This window comes from Rhinichthys klamathensis, unplaced genomic scaffold (genome assembly GCF_029890125.1).
Source record: "Rhinichthys klamathensis goyatoka isolate OS25496 unplaced genomic scaffold, OSU_Roscu_1.1 h1tg000109l_1, whole genome shotgun sequence".
Lineage (NCBI taxonomy): Eukaryota > Metazoa > Chordata > Actinopteri > Cypriniformes > Leuciscidae > Rhinichthys > Rhinichthys klamathensis.
In genome coordinates this window covers 4196974-4217109 of record NW_026606647.1, presented here as the reverse complement: position 1 = coordinate 4217109, position 20136 = coordinate 4196974, and the positions used below count along the sequence as shown (strand labels likewise).

At 42.5% G+C, this 20136-nt stretch overlaps 1 protein-coding gene across 1 annotated transcript in view; it reads left to right on the top strand.

The window, feature by feature from the left end:
• oca2 (oculocutaneous albinism II) overlaps window positions 1-20136 on the top strand; it is a 132458-nt gene that overhangs the window by 41515 nt on the left and 70807 nt on the right. Inside the window, exons 14-15 of the mRNA XM_056253957.1 lie at window positions 7753-7877; window positions 9543-9681. Coding sequence (XP_056109932.1) covers window positions 7753-7877; window positions 9543-9681 — 264 coding nt within the window. The remainder of the gene's footprint in view (window positions 1-7752; window positions 7878-9542; window positions 9682-20136) is intronic.

Sequence of the window (20136 nt, the reverse complement as noted above, 5' to 3'; positions counted from 1 at the left end):
AACAAGGATACATATCTGAAGGGCTTTAAATGTAGTCACGCAATGCTGATGTTGTTAACATTAACAATTTGAGAACTAAGTATAATTTGCACGGTTTGACGTGAAATGATAAACGATCGTTAGATTTAATCAGCGCGATTTACTGCAATGTCTGAACCAGAACAAAAGTGGATGTTACTTACTTGTTCAGGTGACATTTTAGGGTGAACATTCTTATGTTGGTCATCCTTCCAAAAAGTAGAATCTGTGATTGTGAATGACAGTATCCACACCAGAGCGGTGACTGACAGCCGCACATTCTCCTCAAAACATTGGATTCATCCGCGCTGTGCCGTACCGAGGTACAACTCAGGTAAAGTTGATAATTCCGCGAATGACTGCAATTGCAGATTTCGAACAGAGATGGTGACAAAGAGGAAAAACTGCGGACTGCAGCTTCAAGCAAGAGACAATTCCTTGGTTATGTCCTCATATTCTCTGTAGAATTAGGCCACTCAATCTATCCCACCCACCTTAAATCTAATATTATATTTTATAACATTTTATGTAAATTACAGTATATACATACAGATCAATAACTGTAACATTATATAATAAGGTTTCATTGGTTAACATTAGATACCTAGTTTAGTTAGCATGAACTAACAATCAACAATACTTCTACAGGATTTATTAATCTCAGTTAATGTTAATTTCAGCGTTTGTTAACTTTAATGCACTAACATGAACAAACTAACCTGAACAAACAATGAACTACTGTATTTTTATTAACTAACATTAACAAAGATTAGTAAATACCATAACAAATGTATTGCTCATTGTTCTCTTACGAGAGTATCTCTCGTTCTGCGTAATATCTTACGCTATGGGGAAAACCTCTTTTCCTCGATGTTGAAGCCAAAAATTATCCTTAATTTTTAATCAATGTAAAACGCTTTGCGGCAGCATGCAGACATAGGCGAGGCGGCTCGCGCGCCTATTGGCTGCCCTGCGGCAAAAGCAGCAGCCTATCGAGAGCGGCTCTGCGTGACGTCTTGACCAATGGGGGCACTTCGCGCCCATTTCGTCCCGTCCCGCCAGAAAGGGCGTGGTCTCGCCCTATATAAGCAGGTCGATAGCTGATACAAACTGATTTTCATCTCTTTAGCGAAGCTACACGCATCGCTGGATCCGGAGTGAGAAGCCGCGCCATCGACGCAAGCCTTCAGCGGGACGAGCCCTTGAGCCTGAAGTCGCTGGCCTTCACCTCGCCGCCTTCAGCCGCCGTACCTGCTGCGCTTTCCGGCGTACTATATATCCTTTACTCTGCTCTGTGTGGATGTGTGTGTGTGCTCGCCCCGCGACTCACACGTCTATCATCTAAAAGAGCCGCGTCTTTTTAAAGATGCCATCCTCCTGTGGCTCGTGCCGAGCCACACTCAGCGACGGGGACCGCCATGTGATGCGTTTCCTGCCTGTGAGAGGATCATGCAGTTTTCGCGCTCGCCGACGGCGGCTGCCCTCACTGCCAGCTATTGCCTACGGTGACTCTGAGGAATCGCCTGGCATCCTTCAGCGAGACTGCACTTCCACCCGCTACAGTGCCGTGCCGTAAAGCGCCGTACTCAGCGGCCCCCCGAGCCTTCTACAGCCTGTGAAAGCTCGCCGGTTCGGCCGCCAGCTTCACCAGCTTCACTCAAGTTGCTCACTGACGGATAACGGCCGCCGCGCGCCGCCGCTTCCGCCTTTAATGACGACGAGATAGCTGCATCTGTAGAGGAGACCTTTATCCTGGCGTCAGACAGTGAGGATTGGGCGAGCTCTGTGGACCTCCCCCCTTCTGTTCGCGAGTCGTCAGGGAAACGGGCCAGCATCAAGACCGCGAGCCCTAAAACCGCGGCTAGCTTTCTTTACGTTATAAGAAATCTACCCCACCCCCCATGGGCGTGCGTCACCGGCAAAATAAGGAAAGAGTGTGTTTTAGTCCCACCGAGGCCGGACTAATCTCCATTTCTCAAACATTTCTCAGCTCCTAAGCGGCTGAAAATGTCAATATTGCAGCAATGAGCCTGTTGTATAACACGCACACCTGCAAACAAAACTGTGATGACGCTCTCTTATCTGCTTGTGTTAATGTAGTTCTCCCCTGTGGCTCAGTGGGCGGAACCCTAAGCCTTCGCGCGAGAGACCCGTGTTCGATCCCGGCTCTCGCAGCAGTTAGAAATTTAGTCTCGCCGCGGCCAGACTTCCACCGAAATTTTTCGCTCGTTCAGTTCCAGAAAATGCGACTGTTCCAGTGTATTTTGCAGTAAACAAGCCGGTACCACGGCCCGCTTGCCTGCACATAAATGCCGTTTCCACGGCGACCCAGAAAAATCATATAAGCATTGTATTTTCTGGTTTTCCGGCCACAGCCGATGGTGTTATGAGTGTAATAAAATGCCCACAGCCCAGTGTTCATTTCTACACACAACACAGCCCGCCACGGTACAGGGCTCGCACAAATGAAATCGACGCATGTCAATTGTGCATTAAATGTAGTGAATGTGCCCACAACCCAGTGCCCACAAACACTACCACGGTTTCTGTAAAACGAAACAAACACAAGTCTTCCTAGCCTCCTAGGAAATCAACGGTGTTTTAGTCTCGCCGCGGCCAGACGTCCACCGAAATTTTTCGCTCGTTCAGTTCCAGAAAATGCGACTGTTCCAGTGTATTTTGCAGTAAGCAAGCCAGTACCACGGCCCGCTTGCAAATCCACGGTGAAAACAGAAGTAGCACATCTACTTCTGCCTCGAGTGTGCAGGTGGTGTCTACGGACGCCTCCACCTCGGGATGGGGAGCGCTGCTCAAGGGCAGACCGTTCGCTGGCCTGTGGTCAGAACGGGAAAAGCTCCTTCACGTAAACTGCTTGGAAATGATAGCAGTCGACAAAGCGCTACGGTGCTTCTGTCCCCAGATAAAAGGTCACCACGTTCTAGTCCGGTCGGACAACATGTCAGTGGTGGCACACATAAATCGCCAGGGCGGCGTCAGGTCCCGAAACCTTTTACAGGTTGACGGAACGCCTTCTGGTCTGGGCTCAGCACAACCTGCTCTCGCTGAGAGCAGCGCATGTGCCTGGTCACCTGAATGTGGGACCAGACAGACTGTCCAGACAGACTGTCCAGAAACAATGTCCCAGCAGGGGAATGGGAATGGGAATGCACCCGCAGACGATCCAACTGCTGTGGGAAATGTTCGGCAGAGCGCAGGTGGACCTGTTCGCGTCCCACGAAAACGCTCAGTGTCCGAACTTCTTCTCGAAGAGCAGGGATGCGCTGGCCCACGTCTGGCCCCGCGTTCCCCTATATGCTTTTCCCCCTGTCTCGCTCCTGCCTCAAGTGTTGGAACGAATCAGGGAAAACGGATGCCCAGTGCTGCTCGTGGCCCGCTCTGGACTAACCAGACCTGGTTCCCAGTCCTGATGCAGCTGGCCAGCACTGCCCCGTGGCCTGTACCACTGAGGAGAGACCTCCTCTCTCAGGCAGGGGGCTTGATTTGGCATCCTCGCCCGGATCTGTGGTCCCTGCACGCATGGGCCATCAACGGGTACCCGCTAACCTCCCGGAGGGAGTGTTAAACACGATCACGCAGGCTAGAGCTCCGTCTACTCGACGGCTCTATTCCTCGAAATGGTCTGTTTTCTCTGCTTGGTGTCAAGCTCAGGGCTTTTCACCCATAGACTGCGGGGTTACGGAAGTGCTTTCCTTCTTTCAAGAGCTGCTGCATAAGGGCAGAACCCCATCCACGCTCAAAGTATACGTGGCGGCCATAGCAACGTTTGCAAAATCCGGCGTCTGGCCAGCCACTGGGGAAGAACGACTTAGTCGTGCGTTTCCTCAGGGGAGATCGGAGATTGAACCCTCCCAGGCCTCCTTCAGTCCCGATGTGGGACCTTTCCACGGTGTTGGAAGCCATGAAAGGTGCCCCATTCGAGCCAATCCATATGTCAGACATGAAACATCTGTCTTTCAAAACGGTGTTTCTGAGCTGGGCCTCGCCGTCTACATTTATAAAATACTATAACCTGGAGGTCCCCGCCTTACAAGCTAAGCTTTTGGCGGTCTAGAATTCAGTGCGATCTGCCCCGCTGTGTTGGCCCAGATGCTGAGTTTGGCCTGCGTATCGCTCACTGACTGATACAGCAGCTCCACGAGTGTTGACACATGTATGGCCACCCAGTTTAGGCTGAAAGTGTTTTCACCCTGGCTGCGTGGTATAATATCTATATGATTAGCTCCTCTGGATGCTATTTTATAAGGAATGACGCTTCTAGCCCCTCTTCCTTCACTCTCTGTGAGTCTATGGTGATTATGCACTACATGCACCCCGGGCCTCTGCCCTTGGGACTTTGGTGTTGGATCCCTGTATGCACGGCGTGTTACACTGTGTTCCCCATAGCGTAAGATATTACGCAGTACGAGAGATACTCTCGTAAGAGAACGTACTCGGTTACTAACGTAACCTCTATTCTCTCTAGAGAGGGAACGAGTACTGCGTATCTTGCCGTGGTTACAATACGCTCTGGTTCGCTTCGGCGATGAAAACCAGTTTGTATCAGCTATCGACCTGCTTATATAGGGCGAGACGTGACGAAATGGCCGCGAAGTGCCCCCATTGGTCAAAACATCACACAGAGCCGCTCTCGATAGGCTGCTGCTTTTGCCGCAGGGCAGCCAATAGGCGCGCGAGCCGCCTCGCCTATGTCTGCATGCTGCCGCTAAGCGTTTTATATTGATTAAAAATTAAGGATAATTTTTGGCTTTAATATCTCGAGGAAAAGAGGTTTTCCCCATAGCGTAAGATATTACGCAGTACTCGTTCCCTCTCTAGAGAGAACAGAGGTTACGTTAGTAACCGAGTACGTTAGTTCATGTCAGTAAATACATTAATTACATAGTTCTGGCATGAAACTTTGAATGGTGCATGCTGATAGGTCTTTAGCTTGTTGGTAGAATTCATATCGTTATTTACTTAGCACAGCTGATTGGTTGCTGTTGCATCAACGGCCAATGAGCTTGCTGCTCAAACATTCAAATACTTGCCATTGTTTGCTGTTAACAGTTTGCAGTGTGTTTTGAGAACCCTTCTCCTTCCTCAGGGCCACCTGTATAGACCTGCTACGGGGTGATCAGCAGCATGTCTTACATGCTCACAGCAATGTCTGGGAATGTATTCGCAGTAGCAAGTCTCGGTACTTGCTCTGCAGCAGCAGCAGCTGCATAAATACTACCATGCCAATCTCTATTACCATACCAATCTCCAGACAAGTCCAGTTAAAATTTTCGCAATTTCTCAACTTCCGGTCGAAGCAAAATGGACATATAGGACACATACCTCTCTTAGAGCATAAGATTCTGAGCATTTAAAAAAAAGTAAGTCTCTACCCCATACCTGAGAAGAGTTATGGCCGTTTAAAGAAACCACCGAAATTAGCTAAAACAGCTAAAGCTAGCTAAGTAAACTAGTAGAGAATAAATGCTGCTGCTACAGGGATACGTTTGGGATGAGGAATCATCAGAAATATACTTGTTTGAAGACTGGCGTCCTTTCAGTTAATTACCATTACAATATCCATATTACCATTCTTTTCCCAAAACGCTGGGGCAGACCTACCGGTATTCACTAAAGTCACTGTCATTTACCACAATCAATGATGAGCAGCTTCGAAGTCCGTTGGTAACTGTTGGTTGGTTGTTCCAAAACTCAATAAAACTACTAAGATCATGTGTGTGTGTTTGTAAGTGTGCCATGATGCTAAATATCCAGCATGTTTTTAAGAATTTTGAGAGTAGTCTAAAATTCTATTGAAGTTCTGAGGCTGTTGATCGCCAACTAGTAGTGAAATCATCACAGATCCATTGATTTTCCTTGGATTTTTATATTTTTTTTCTGTATGAGTATAGTGTTTGGTGAAAAGAATGTCATATTGACTGATGTCATAACTTAGGGGAATAGTTGATTGCCAATGAAGTAAAAATGAAAATATTGGAAAAAAGTGAGAAAACGCCTAATTGTTTTGCACTAAATTGATGCAAAATCATGTAGAAATGTGTTTTCAGAGTTATTTTTTCAGTGGATGTTGTCAGCACATGTGTTCTGTGTATCTGCGATGCATTTATTGACAGCCTACCCAACCCATATTTCACATTATTGATATCCGTTTTTGTTTTAGTCAATGTAATCCCATCATGCTACTTTACCCAGTTAGCTTTAAGGCAAATTAAAGAAGCAGCTGGCCTGAAAATCCCTATCATTCACTCTCAAGCAAAGTGATGAGAACCCCACAAATGCTTTATACTGTATGAAATTTATGGGTGAATATCAAGCCCCAATAGAGATGCGAAAAGAAATCAGATGGAACAAATCTTTGTCAAATGATGCAAATGTTTATAAAGCGTGAAGATAATGGGTTAGAAGTAATGAAAGCCTAAAAATAAATCTTACGAGGAGCTTCATTGGATGGATATCTCATCCCTTATTTTCAAGAATTCTCTGGACTGCTGTAAAAGCCCTGTTGTAACGTTATGGATGTGCTGTGGACATTATGAGGGCACACGCTTATGTCCTCTCATCCTATTCATGAATATTAACAGGGTTCTGGACAAGGGCATGTCCCACAAATTAAAACATTGCCATAGAAACAACCCTCTTGATTGAACACCATCTCACACTTCTTCTATTAGCATGTGTAGTCATATGTGGCTGTGTTACTCTTTGGCTGTGTCCGAAATCGCCCCCCATACCCTAAAATAGGACACTATTTGAGGGGACAGCCATTTGTAGAGGTGTCTGAAACCATAGTGAACATTATCGAGTACACTCATTCAACCAATGTACGCTCAACGGCTAGAGAATACCCATAATGCACTGTAAGAGTCGCGCGTTGAATGAATTCCCGTGTCTGACCCAAAGATGGCGCCCACAGCTGAATCATCCATCCATTTTACAAACCCCTGGTCCAAAATGGCTAAAGCGTAATATCATACATTAATTGATTATTAAATTGCTGCCAGTTTGCTATATTTCAAATGATTAAAATTGACAGAAAAATTACAGAAAGCACAAACTATGCAATAGTTGCAAGCCTTTCGGCAGACTTATTTTCATTCACTCCTTCAAGTGGACTATATTAGTTAAGTAATGTAGAGAATAGTGAATAGGGGGCGATTTCGAACACAGCATTTTTTAATTTATTTTTTGTCAGTTACCATTGTTTTGAGTCAGGAAGTGGTGACATCACAGGTGGGTTACAATCCCCCGGTGTTACCACTTGATTAGAATGATTCCAGACAGCCTGATAATGTCTCCATAGTGACAGGCTCTTAAAGTGCAGGTCTTTTAAAAAAATTCTTATTATTCTTTTCTTTTCAGACTTGAACATTCTTTTAATGCTAAAGCTTGAATGAGCAAACACACTATGGATCATTGTCAGTTTTTAGAGTGAATTCCTCATTAAAGTTCACTTTTGAACATTGTGTTCTGAGACCCCCTCAGAGGACCGTATTTCATTCTCTGTCTTTGAGACGCTGTTAAGTCTGTCTCTCCTTCCCACTGGAGGATTTTTGGAAAACATGATTTTGTTAATGTTCATAAACAAAGGCAAGCGATTTTTCGTTTAATTTATTTCTGACCCAGTTAGTTTTCATTAATGTAAAGTAACAAGAAAAGATCTAACTTTGTAAACCAATCTTTAAGGTATTCCCAACAGTGTTCTTTGTCTCCACACAGGCGTATCAGTTATCGCGAGGAAGAGTGTGGCCCATGATTATCATTCTCTGTCTAATTGCGGCCGTTCTGTCAGCCTTTCTTGATAATGTGACAACTATGATGCTCTTCACCCCTGTTACAATCAGGTAAAGGTCACTCTTCCTAAAAAAAAATCTCTCTTCCTCTTTTATTTCTCTTTTGACTTCTTTTTTTAAAACCCGGTTTAGTAATGTGCTTACAATATAATTAAGTCTGTACGGCAAGCAATTGCACACAATTGCAATTCTGGAGGTTTCCCGAAGTCTAACAAAACATTGTATTTTAATTCTGGAGGTTTCCCGAAATCTAACAAAACATTGTATTTTAATTCTGGAGGTTTCACGAATGACCGGCCCCATAGACTTTCAGTGCTTTGCTGTACACATGACTTTTATTTTTACAAGCTGAGGAACAAATTCAAATGATTTTCTTGGTAATTGACAGCATGCCACAGATGCTGTCAATAGAGTTAAGCTTGCATTGATGCTGGAACATTCCTTTAAAAGGAAGTCTGTTCAGCTGAACTACTGCTAAAAAAAAGAAAAATCCCAGAAGGCCTTGGCTTTTTTTCTAGACAATAATTTCTTTGTCAGTCTGTTTAGTATTATATGAGGATATAAAGAAGCATGTCTCCGTGCTATAAACTTCCCACCTCATTGCTTGTTTCAGCTCCATTTGAGCTTATTTTCACCTTCCTTCTTTTCACCGTAACACATCAATTCTCAGTGTGATTCATCGGTGCGTGCATGTGCACATTATATTTGTGTTGTTCACAAGTCTTTTATATGTTTTATATCCTGATGTACAGCGTTATTTACTTAGCGTCATTTAGGACACCCTTTTCCTTCAGAGGACGTGATATGAATCAATTAGGCACTGTGTAGGTTTCATGTCCCATCTCTACTGAAAAAAAAAGACCAACAAACCAAATTTTGTTTTTGAGCAAGGATACTTTTTGATATTTTTGTATTTTTCATCCCTCTTTAAATTTCATCCGTCAAATTCTTATCATCTTATGTGGACCTTAAAAATCCCTAGTCTGGTAGAATAAAATAAATCTATATTTCACCCAGCCATTAAAACATAATGCGCTGCCTCAGCGTTTTCATGACATTGGTTGTGAGAAATGACTCCTTTTTTTGGATTATGCATCACCAATTGCATCTTCAAACACCTTCAGGGCTTTAGGGTTTAGAAACACAGGACACACGCACACACGTTAAAAAACGAATTGGAGAAATTACAGAGTTCAGCTTTTTGTTAACAGGCAATTTGCTTGTGCAAGTATTTTTTTCATGCCAATTTAGCAGGGAAACTGATTTGCTTATCTTAAGATTTGCTTTGAAATTCAGTGTTAATAACTAAACTTGAATTTTGTGCACCTCAGCTCAAGCTTTTGATGATGATGATGAATCAGGTCCTTCCCTCTCCATACGTTATGGAACAATTACAAATATGGAAGAAGTAAAACCTATGAGCCTGTGTTCTTTTGGTCACGATGCTAGGCCATTGTGATGTTTGCTATGGTGTTGCTATGCGATTGCTTAGTTGATCTGTGTGTTTTTTTAGTCGGTTGCTATGGTGTTCTGGGTGGTTGCTACAGACCCAAATCAATCGATCCCATCACCAAGTCTCTATTATATTCAATAAGTCTGTGGGATTGTTTTGCATGTTTTATGGCAAATTGACAAATTGTGAAAGTATGATAGATTAAAAAAACGTTCTAGGATATCAGTGCTAATCAGGTTTTGTGATGCCTTTTTGTACACTAGGTTATGTGAGGTGCTTAATCTGGACCCTAGGCATGTCCTGATTGCCGAGGTAATCTTCACCAACATCGGAGGAGCTGCCACTGCTGTTGGAGATCCCCCGAATGTCATCATCGTATCCAACCAGGATCTGCGTAAAAAAGTATGTAATTATTTCTCACCGTTCCTGTTTGATGCTGGGTCATTCACGGGTGAAAGGATATTGTGTTGCTGTTGTGTGCCTGTTGAGAGTGTCTCTGCCTGGTAACTTATTGGGCAAATTATACATGACTGAACAAATCAACAAAACACACAGGCACATTTGTGACCAAGCATTTTTCTGGCATAGAATGATAGCCTCGTGCCAAAACACCCTGTCACTATCCACTCAAGTCTAAAACTCCATGGCATCCTGTCTTACACCTCTACTATTAATTATGTAGGAATACTTCTTTGCCAGCTTCAGTCACACTCTGCCAAATTTTCTCTCTCTCTTTCTCTCAGAGTTGAAATCTTTTTTGCTTCAGTAAAAGCAAAACCTCAAACCTGTAACAGTCATTGTGTACAAACTCTGAGACCAATGATTGCCGACTGGGAGTATGCAAGATGTTTGGCTGCAATAGACTTGTTACTCATAGGTAATGTCAATTTTTGTTAGGCTACTTAAAGCCATTGAAGTACAATGAAGCAATGCCTAGGTGATGGATGCGTGTGATTACAAAAATTTGGTCTGCAACATCGGCGTGTACTTTCCTAACTTAATCACAGGACAGTAGCACGAAGACTTTCTTTCATTGTTGCACAACCTCAGAGTCTATAATCAATCTCTTTCCATCAAACCCTCACTTACATGAAAACACAATTTAAAGTTCCATCCTGCCAATTGGACAAGGTCACGGGCAGGCTGAATAATCTCTAGGTTTATGATGTGACCTCAAAGCAGAGAGTCTTGTGTGGTTCTGTGTTCATTGAGCCTTGTGTAATATTGGTTTGATTGAAAAGGTGAGGGGACATTTTGTGATTTATTATTCACTTCAATGGAAGAGATGGAAAAGTGTGACCCAGGTTTGTGGTTGTGATTGAAATTTTCATGTTCACATTTAGACAGAGATCAATGCATGACCTCATTGGTGATAGGACTAAATACACAGTATGTCTTGGAGTTCAAGTTTGCGTTGCGTTCTCGGTATTGCCGCAATTTGGCATTAGCATAAATTGTCTGCTTCTACAGATAGTTTTCCCTTTTAGATCATCCACTGCATTGACGGAGGGACAGTTTGTAAGAATGTTGCTGATCAAGATAGATCTCATAAGTATGTTTACCTGAATAATAACAAATCAGATTTAATAGCAAAGACATTTGAAGCTAGTTCTATCATCCCGTGAGATTTATTGTTGTCACTATAGCGCATGCACAAAAGCACATTAATTATGTTCAATGGATCTGCTCTTGCAATGCTTCGGCCTAACATTTGCATAAAGTATACTCCTGGCCTAAATTATGCAGCTTGTTGAAGTGCGCTATTGCTTTTCTAATCAGACCTGGTGATTTACAATAAAACAAACAAAGAAATTCCCATAGATTTGCATTGAAATTGCACTGAGAAATAATAGATCAAGGGAATAGAACATCATAGAGACTTGACATTGCCTGTAAGCAACTACCCAAAACACCCTAGAAACCATCTTTATTCACGATAACCTCTTAGAACAAAAAAGTTTAAAAGCCATGTGTGCTAGTGTATGTGAATGTGTAAGTGTATATGCTCAGTGGGCCTCATTTATCAATCTAACGTAGAAACGAGTGCAGAAATCATCTTACGACAGGGTTCACGTATGATTCATAAAACATTCGTATGCTGCCAAACCCATTGTACGAATGATGGTACGTTGATAAATGTGGTGGCTGAAAACAGTCATCATTTAAATATCACGCCCCTAAAAATTCACGGTTTAGAAGCCTTGCTCCTATAGGATTTGCGACATGAAGAAACGTATCCCAGCCAAGAAGAGGAAGTATCTCATGAAAGAGAAATTGATCTTACTCCAAAACACCTGTTAACCTCGTAGTTGCAAACAATTATTGTTCATTAAAAACCGGTAAATAAAATGATACATTATAAACACTATACTATAGGCTATTTTAGTTTCCCTCACTCCACAACAAATCCTTTAAATTTAATTGTATTCAGAACAGAACAAGAATGAAAAATCAGTTGCAATAAAATTTAATATTAAACTGTAGCTCACCTCTCTCATTCTTCAAGAATTCAAATGTTTCCATGTTTGCCATGTAACATTTGGTTGCTAAACTATTATTCATTATGTAAACAAGTTTTACGTGAAAACGACCGTACTCCCAGTTTTCTGTCTTGCGTTCGATTTGTAAATGAGGCCCAAAGTGTGTGTTAGTAAGTAAGTGTTAGTGTCCAGCTAACGCCCAGAATGAGACACAGAGGACAAGATAGAGCTCTTTCATCTCCAGCGCCAGATGCTGATTAAAGATGCTCTCTTTGGAGCCACTCTTCCCTGCAGCTCTTTCTGTCACACACTACCAAGACACAAAACCGTGTGTGTGTGTGTGTGTGTGTGTATGTATCAGTGCAAAAGAGAAAGCGAGCGGAAAGAGGGTGGCTATAAAAGTATAGGAGATCCATCTTTTTCTGACAGTCTATTTAAAAGGCTACACGCCAAAAGAACAACTATATGCCTAAAAAACCTCAGTCTATTTGGAGCCATACATTTTTATGCCATATAAACATCTTGTCAGCAAAATTGATTTCCAACCCCATCTCAATTTTTGACAGAGATGGATGAATTAGTCTGTGAAGCACATACAATTACCTATTTTAATTGAGTGCTGCTTCACGTTTTAAGTGTGTTTTAAAGAGAATCTCAAGGGTGGTTTGAAGGGTCATGCAAAGGTAAAGAGAGGACTTTTCTAATATGTAATATTTCCCTGCTTCCATGACAGTTGTGAATAATGGGTTTTCGCCTGGTCTGAACACTGTTTAGGCTTGAGCGCCCCAAAAGAAGTCAAAGCAAAAGATTACAAATTATTTGGGGCTCAATTTCACCTAAACCAAATGAACGCTCGTGGACTGTTGCATTTATAGTATTGCATTCCAATTTCCATTAGGATCAGGATAGGATGGTACTGTCTTTCTTGATAAGATATAGACAGTCCTATCTAGCTCGTCATCATGACTGAGGGTGGACGACGTCATGCTTATGGCGGCAAATGAATCATTCACTCAATTGCTTTGTTTAAAAAACACTGATTCATTCTGGATATATCCTATCTATTTCAATATACATTATGTTTTAGAGTATTAACGCAACTTTTTACAATAAGATTCAAATCGTTACTTAGGGTATCATGAACTAACAATAGCCAAAATTCCATCCAAGGAAAAAAGTTGTGAAAATGGGAAATGCCCATTATCGCAAAAATTATTGCAAATGGTCAAACAATCTTTTTCCTTTTAACTTTAGTGCATAAATTCTATGTTGATACGAAATATTGTTGAGAAAAACTTGTTAGAAGACACCTTTTGACCTCTCTTAGACTAATATATTGACCATATTTGCTCGAACAAAATGAAATGAAAAACATTTAGTATTTAATCCCTGTTTTTTTGGCCACATCAAACTGCAACTGGCTTCACATTTTGTTGTCGTTTTTCTGATATTTCCTAATTTAATCATAATAAATTATTATGATACTGAAAAGTAAGCTGACCATTTTCAGTTGTCCCATTACTCTCTCCATTCTAGTTGAGGAAATATGGGATGTGAAAAATACATAATTTGTACACAAAATGTATTAAAATTTTATCGGTAATGATGGCTGATAAAAAAACCTCCTTGAGACAGCAAATTTCACACACTTAAAAAAATAAAATAAAATAAAATAAATAAATAAAAAATGAACATTTTCACTTTGTCGATAACAGAACAGTGTCAAAAGTGGATGGAAGCTATAAATAACAGTTTTATAGAGCATTTATTAATCTAGGTAATGTTTACTGTTCATTCATGTTTGTTTATTAACTAATGTTAGCTAATGAAGTTCAGATGTTAAATTTGTATTAGTATATGCAGAAATTAACATTTACCTAGGCTAAAAAATGCTGTAGAAGTATTGTTCATTCATTGTTAGGCCATTACCCAATACATTGAACTAACATTAACAAACTGAACCTTATTGTAAAGTGTTAATGGACTCTTAGTAAGAAACGTCATTAAATCCATTAAAACATATCGGTTACCTAACGTAACCTCGGTTCTCTCTAGAAGAGGGAACGAGTATTACGTAAGTTAGTTTTCATCGACTGAAGTGAAAGTCGCTCGTGGCGCGAGCACGGCAGGTTACGCAATACTCGTTCCCTCTTCTAGAGAGAACCGAGGTTACGTTAGGTAACCGATACGTTCTCTTACAAGAGGTTCTCTCGTATTGCGTAAGTTAGCTTACGCTACGGGAACCCTTTGTCAACGCCGTGCGCGCCAAGCATCCACTCATGAGTCCCAGGGAATCCTGGGGATCCCAGATTAAGCGGGGAATAAGGCGGCCAGCAACGCGGGCCGGCACAAGTACATAAGCACTCATAGGGAATACAGAGCGGCGCTGCCGGTCCGTATAAACATATAGCATATTAACCCAATATAGTGCAGCTCAACCAGGAGAGCTAAGTCGCGTGAGAGTAGCCTGCGCACGATCATATCTGGACAGAACATACATCTCACTTATACTGACAGAAGTTTAGCCTGCAGGGTGGGAACTTCCAGGTTATAAAACCTAACAAAGGTGGACGGGGAGGCCCAGCCTGCCGCCACACATATGTCATAAATAGAAATTCCGCTGGACCATGCCCACGACGAGGCCATGCCTCTAGTGGAATAAGCCCTGACGCCCAAAGGGCATTGCAGACCTTTTGAAGCATAGGCAGCTGCAATAGCGTCCACTATCCATCTGGACAGGCTTTGTTTCGAGGCGGCGAGACCTTTGGTGCTCCCATTGAACAAAACGAAGAGCTGCTCCGAGCCCCTGAAAGGGGTGGAGCGCGTAATTTAAGCCCTCAGCACCCTGACCGGGCAGAGGAGATTGACATCACTCTCGCTATCGGATGCTGGCAGAGCCGATAGAGAGATGACCTGCGCTCTGAACGGAGTGCCAATCACTTTTGTGACATAGCCATGTCTAGGTTTGAGGATGACTTTAGAGTCATTTGGCCCAAACTCAAGACACGCAGCGCTGACAGACAGCGCGTGTAAATCACCCACGCGTTTGACTGATGACTGAGCGGTCAGAAAAACGGTTTTGAGTGATAGGTACTTTAGATTCACGGAATCTAACGGTTCAAAAGGATATGCTTTCAGGGCCTCGAGGACCAAAGAAAGATCCCACATAGGAACCGACGGGGGGCGCGAGGGGTTCATCCTCCTGGCTCCTCTAAGGAAGCGGATGACAAGCTCGTTCCTTCCTAGTGATCGACCACGCGTCGACTCTGCGAACGCTGCTACGGCCGCCACATAGACTTTAAGCGTGGAGGGGGACCTCTCCTTATCCAACAGCTCTTGGAGGAAACTAAGCAACCGCGAGACCCCACACGTACGTGGGTCCAGATTTTTGTCGGTGCACTGTCTGGAGAACACAGACCATTTAGACGTGTAAAGCTTTCTAATAGAGGGAGCTCTAGATTGCGTAATCGTGTTCATCACTCCTTCTGGCAGGATAACGGGTATCCGTTGATCAACCATGCGTGGATGGGGATGCCAGATCGAGCCGCGAGCTTGAGAGAGGAGGTCCCTCCTCACCTGAATCGGCCACTGGGCTGTCTGTGACGCGTCAGCTCCGGGAACTATGAATTCACAACAAATTTGGTTCTCCCAGCGCGGGGCTATAAGGAGCACCGAGTGGCCCGTTTCCCTGATCCTCTTGATCACCTGTGGCAATAGAGAGACCGGAGGGAAACCATACAGCGGGCGGCTGGGCCAGATTTGGGCTAGCGCGTCCTCGTTCTTCGAAAAGAACATTAGGCAGTGAGCGTTGTCTTTTGACGCAAAAAGGTCGACTTCCGCTTTGCCGAAAAGGCGCCATAGTAACTGGACTGTTTGGGGGTGCAGGGACCATTCCCCCGGGGGAATAATGTCCCTGGACAGCCTGTCTGGGCCGTCGTTCAGGCGGCCTGGCACATGTGCAGCTCTCAGCGAGCGCAGATGGTGCTGAGACCAAACGAGGAGGCGTTCTGTTAGATCGCAGAGGTTCCTGGATCTGACACCGCCCTGAGGAGGGGAGGAGGGGAGGCGAGAGCGAAGCTCGAGGGAGGAATTCCGCGGCGAGCGATTCGCGGTGGCCACAGGCTCCGGAGGCCTTTGAGAACGGCGCTTCTTCTTGCGCGGTCCTACGCGGAGTGACAGCTTCTGGGTTGAAAACTTCGAGCCGAACCCGCAGGGTCGACATCGGAAGTTCGTCGCAGTGCACGCAGCCTCCCGACGAGAGAGCGAGCGCTGCGTGTTCCTGGCCCAGGCAGAGAGCGCAGATCACATGGCGGTCTCCGGCGCTGAGCGCTGATCGTGGAATGCTCCACCCATCAATATCTTTAAATATTTCATGAGAACTTCAATATTTGCCATCACAGTTTTAAATTTAGTTATTCCTTACACTCTTCCATTGGAGACAGAAGGGTGCCTGGTTTAAATTGTTGTTTCATCAGCTAGCTTTTAGAGCTGAAATCGCTGTGGGGTTTGAGTTAATTTGTGGCTCAGTAGAAACATTGTCCTTGCCTGTCAAACTGTTGCACTGGATGATGCAGCGGTAATCATGCTCAAGTTACATTTTCCACATCAAGGTCATTTCCTGCTGGGCTGCAATTGACAGTGGGAAGTTTCTAAAAAACCCAATAGCCATAAACTTACATTTCTGACAGGCCTAAATCTCTGGAGGGCAGAACCCATCAAATCCACTGAAGCCCCCTGCTCTAAATGTCCTATACTTTATAAACATCATTTTGGGTTTCTGTCACGACGTTCGGTGATGAAGATGCTCCTGTAGCAGATGCACAGAGGAGGGCTGTGACGATACACGTGTGTAGTGCTGGACAGATTCATCCATTCTGTTCCGTAGGGAGAGATTGCATCTGCTGTAATTATTGACATGGATGCAGTGGTTTGTGTTATCTCGGTGTTACATGGGCCAGATTTGTTTATATTTGAGAGGGCTTCTGTTTGTGTTGACAACATCCAGATGATGAATGGAGATACAACTTCATGTGCCACACACACACACACACACACACACACACACACACACACACACACACAATTCAATACATGCTGTTTGCTTATCTGTTGATTGCTTTGTGCATTGATTTGGTACCTATTTAGCTGGGTCTTACATGTCAATCAAAAAACAGTTTTATGGCATTACTAAGAGAGATTCCCTCTATTATGAAACACTTTTCTGGGTTTCACATGTGTGTGTGTGTGTGTGTGTCTGAGGACACAAGTTCCTGATGCAATCGAGGTAGGAGTCGATGAAACTAGGCTCTCTGTGGAATGACTGTATGATCTAAAACTATATTTAAGCTCGTGCAAACAGGTGCTTTTAGGGTATGTGGGTGAGCTGGTGTAATGTAGTTTATTGATCCTATGTTTAAGATTAAAAGTTCTTTAAAGTGATTTTTTTTTATTGAATGTTCCTTTTACTGTACCTGACACTTAGTATCTTGAGGTATCACATCACATCATTTTATTTTGCTTTTGTTTTGTTCTTCCCCGTTTTTAGCATCAACAATTATAATGTTAAAATTTGAATAGCTTTGAACATGCTGTGTATACTGTTGTTCTCTGCAGTATATTATGTAAATGAATGAGGGTGTGCAATTTTGTGACTCCTGTCTGTATGCTTGTGTATATATGTGGATTTTATTTGAGTCTAGTGAAGCCATCACGTTCTCCAGGAGTCTTAATCTGTTTATTAAGCTCCAATCAACCTCAGGATCTTTAGAGCCTCAGTAATCTGAATCGAAGCTCTGCCATACAAATAGATGGATGACATGGTGCCATATAGCTTAATAAAAAGCACAGTGCTAGAAATGCGCTTTACTAATCAACCTCAAAAGATGTTATAAAACACCTTGACTTACAAAAGACATATAGGGACCTATCTTAGACCCGGTGCAATGCAGCGGCAAATTAATTTTAGAAAAAATATATATATATATATACATACAGTATATGATAAGTTTAAAGCAAATGATCAATGACAGCATGAATTGACTGACCAAATTAAGGCTACGTCTACATTAATCCAGATACATTTGAAAATGGCGTTTTCGTTTAAAAACGCTCTCCGTCCACACTAGCGTTTTCTGTTGTTTTACGACGTTTCAGTGTGGATGAGAAACCTTTGGAAAATTCCTGAAAACGCTAAATAAACCTTACTGCGCATGCATAAAACCTCATAAAAGCTCACTGAGATTATACAGACGGAAAAATAAATAATAAAGTTATTATTTATTATTTATTCTTTTGGCAGGATCATTTTATTTAGCAAAATATCTCGCCATAAACTGATGCGTCCAGGTTGCACTCAGTCACTAGCCTGGATGCCAGCCCGAACCCTACCCACAACATGTTTTGGTTGGGAAGTTCGGTCTGGACTCGATCCATTGAGGAGTAATTATGATCTGTTCAGAAATCGTCGGGCCAATCAAATTGCCAGGGTGGGCTTTATACGATGATGGACAGATGATCTCCATTTGTTAAAAGCAGTCAAGTCGTGCTGCAACCGTGTTATAAAGTTGAGACAGGGCCGACAAAAGCGAGCAGATTTGTTTGCTTTATTGTCGAGATCTAATCCTAAACGGAGAACTTGTTCGTATATACATCAGGGTTTCCGTTGTCCGGTAATTACCAGACATTGGCTTGGAAAAAAATGAAATGTCCGACAAAATTAAATCTCTCCGGTCAAATTGTCTGATTAAAATGGCCTAATAATCCCGCCCCCTAACACAATCTGAATTTGAGAATAAGCTTAAAATGTATAAAGTAGGGCCGGGACTTTAACGCGTTAATTAAGATTAATTAATTACACACTTTAACGCGTTAATTAATTACACAAAAAATTATTTTTAATCGCACTTATTTTTGCACCGCGGAACGTTTCTCACTGGATGAGTTTCGGCGGACCGATTATACTGGCGCACCAACTAGCGTTCATGACGAAGAAGCTGACGAGATCGCTTTGATTGGCCGGTGGCTGGGAAATGTTGTTACAAAAAACGAACGGATGGACGCGTCGATAAGAGCATGGTTGTGTGCAAGCTATGCAACAAGGAATTCGCTATTGCTATTAGTGTAGTGTAGCAATATGCTATTTTGTTGCAATATGCTATTGCTACACTTAATGGCTATTATGGCTATTAGTGTAGTGCTATTAGTGTAGTGTAGCAATATGCTATTTTGTTGCAATATGCTATTGCTACACTTAATGGCAAAAATTGCACTGGTCTGCTGGACTTGGTTGAACAAAAATAAACAATATTTTGTTGCTTAAGCTTATGTATGCAGTCATTATTCAATGGTATACTAAAAATCCATGTGAAAAAAATTACTTCTCACAGTTCTCAGGTCAAATATTTATGCGATTAAAATGCGAATAATTTCGATTAATTAATTACAAAGCCTCTAATTAATTACATTAATTTTTTTAATCGAGTCCCGGCCCTAGTATAAAGCAAAAATACACCGACCGATCAGAAGGATTATTTGCCATTTTACAAGCATTGAGTCTGCGGACACCGCTCCTCTTATCGATGCGTAAGCCTGCGACGTGATGCCCTCGCTGTCATGACAGCGCTCGTGGCTATGGAGGATTGTATTTCTCCACAGCCTGCGAAGTCCTCATATGTGATTTCAACGAAATGTATCCAGTAGGGATGCTCATTTCGGTTAATTTTCCCGACCGACAACCGCCGCTCGTTAATCGATTATTAACCGTTAACTGATAAGATTATAATATTGAATTGGCATTAAATAAAAATAAAAATGACGCGTATCTGTGACCCGTTAAAAATACAAACATTGATTTATTTATTTATCAAAGGGTTTATTTTAACGGGCAAAGTGCAAACAGCAGCATACAGAACAGATCAACAACAGAACCTGGATTCAGATCAAATTTTCACGCAGCTGCAGCATTTCTGACAGTGACAACAGAGAAAAACAGAATAAAATAATACAAATAAAAAACATAAAATTGCACAGCTGCACAATTCAGCACTGCAAAATAGCGTAAAAAGTAGCCTAAAATGACCCGAGACAATGTTATAGGCCTAGTCTGAACGGTTTGTTCCAGTTCATTTGACAAGGAGTCATTTCACGGTGGCCAATTTAAATGTTACCAGCTAAATGAGACTGAGAGTGTATAATTAAGTTCGCTTGAGTAAAAACAATAGGCTACTATTCAGATATTTTATGTGGGGAAGGGGGTTTGGTTTGTTAAACTATGAATATGAAACCATAGTAAAAACAATTGCCGTTGATTGACGCCAATCGGACGTTCATGTTTTTTTCCGTCTATTTGAAAGTTAGGCTAATTATAAACATGTTGCAT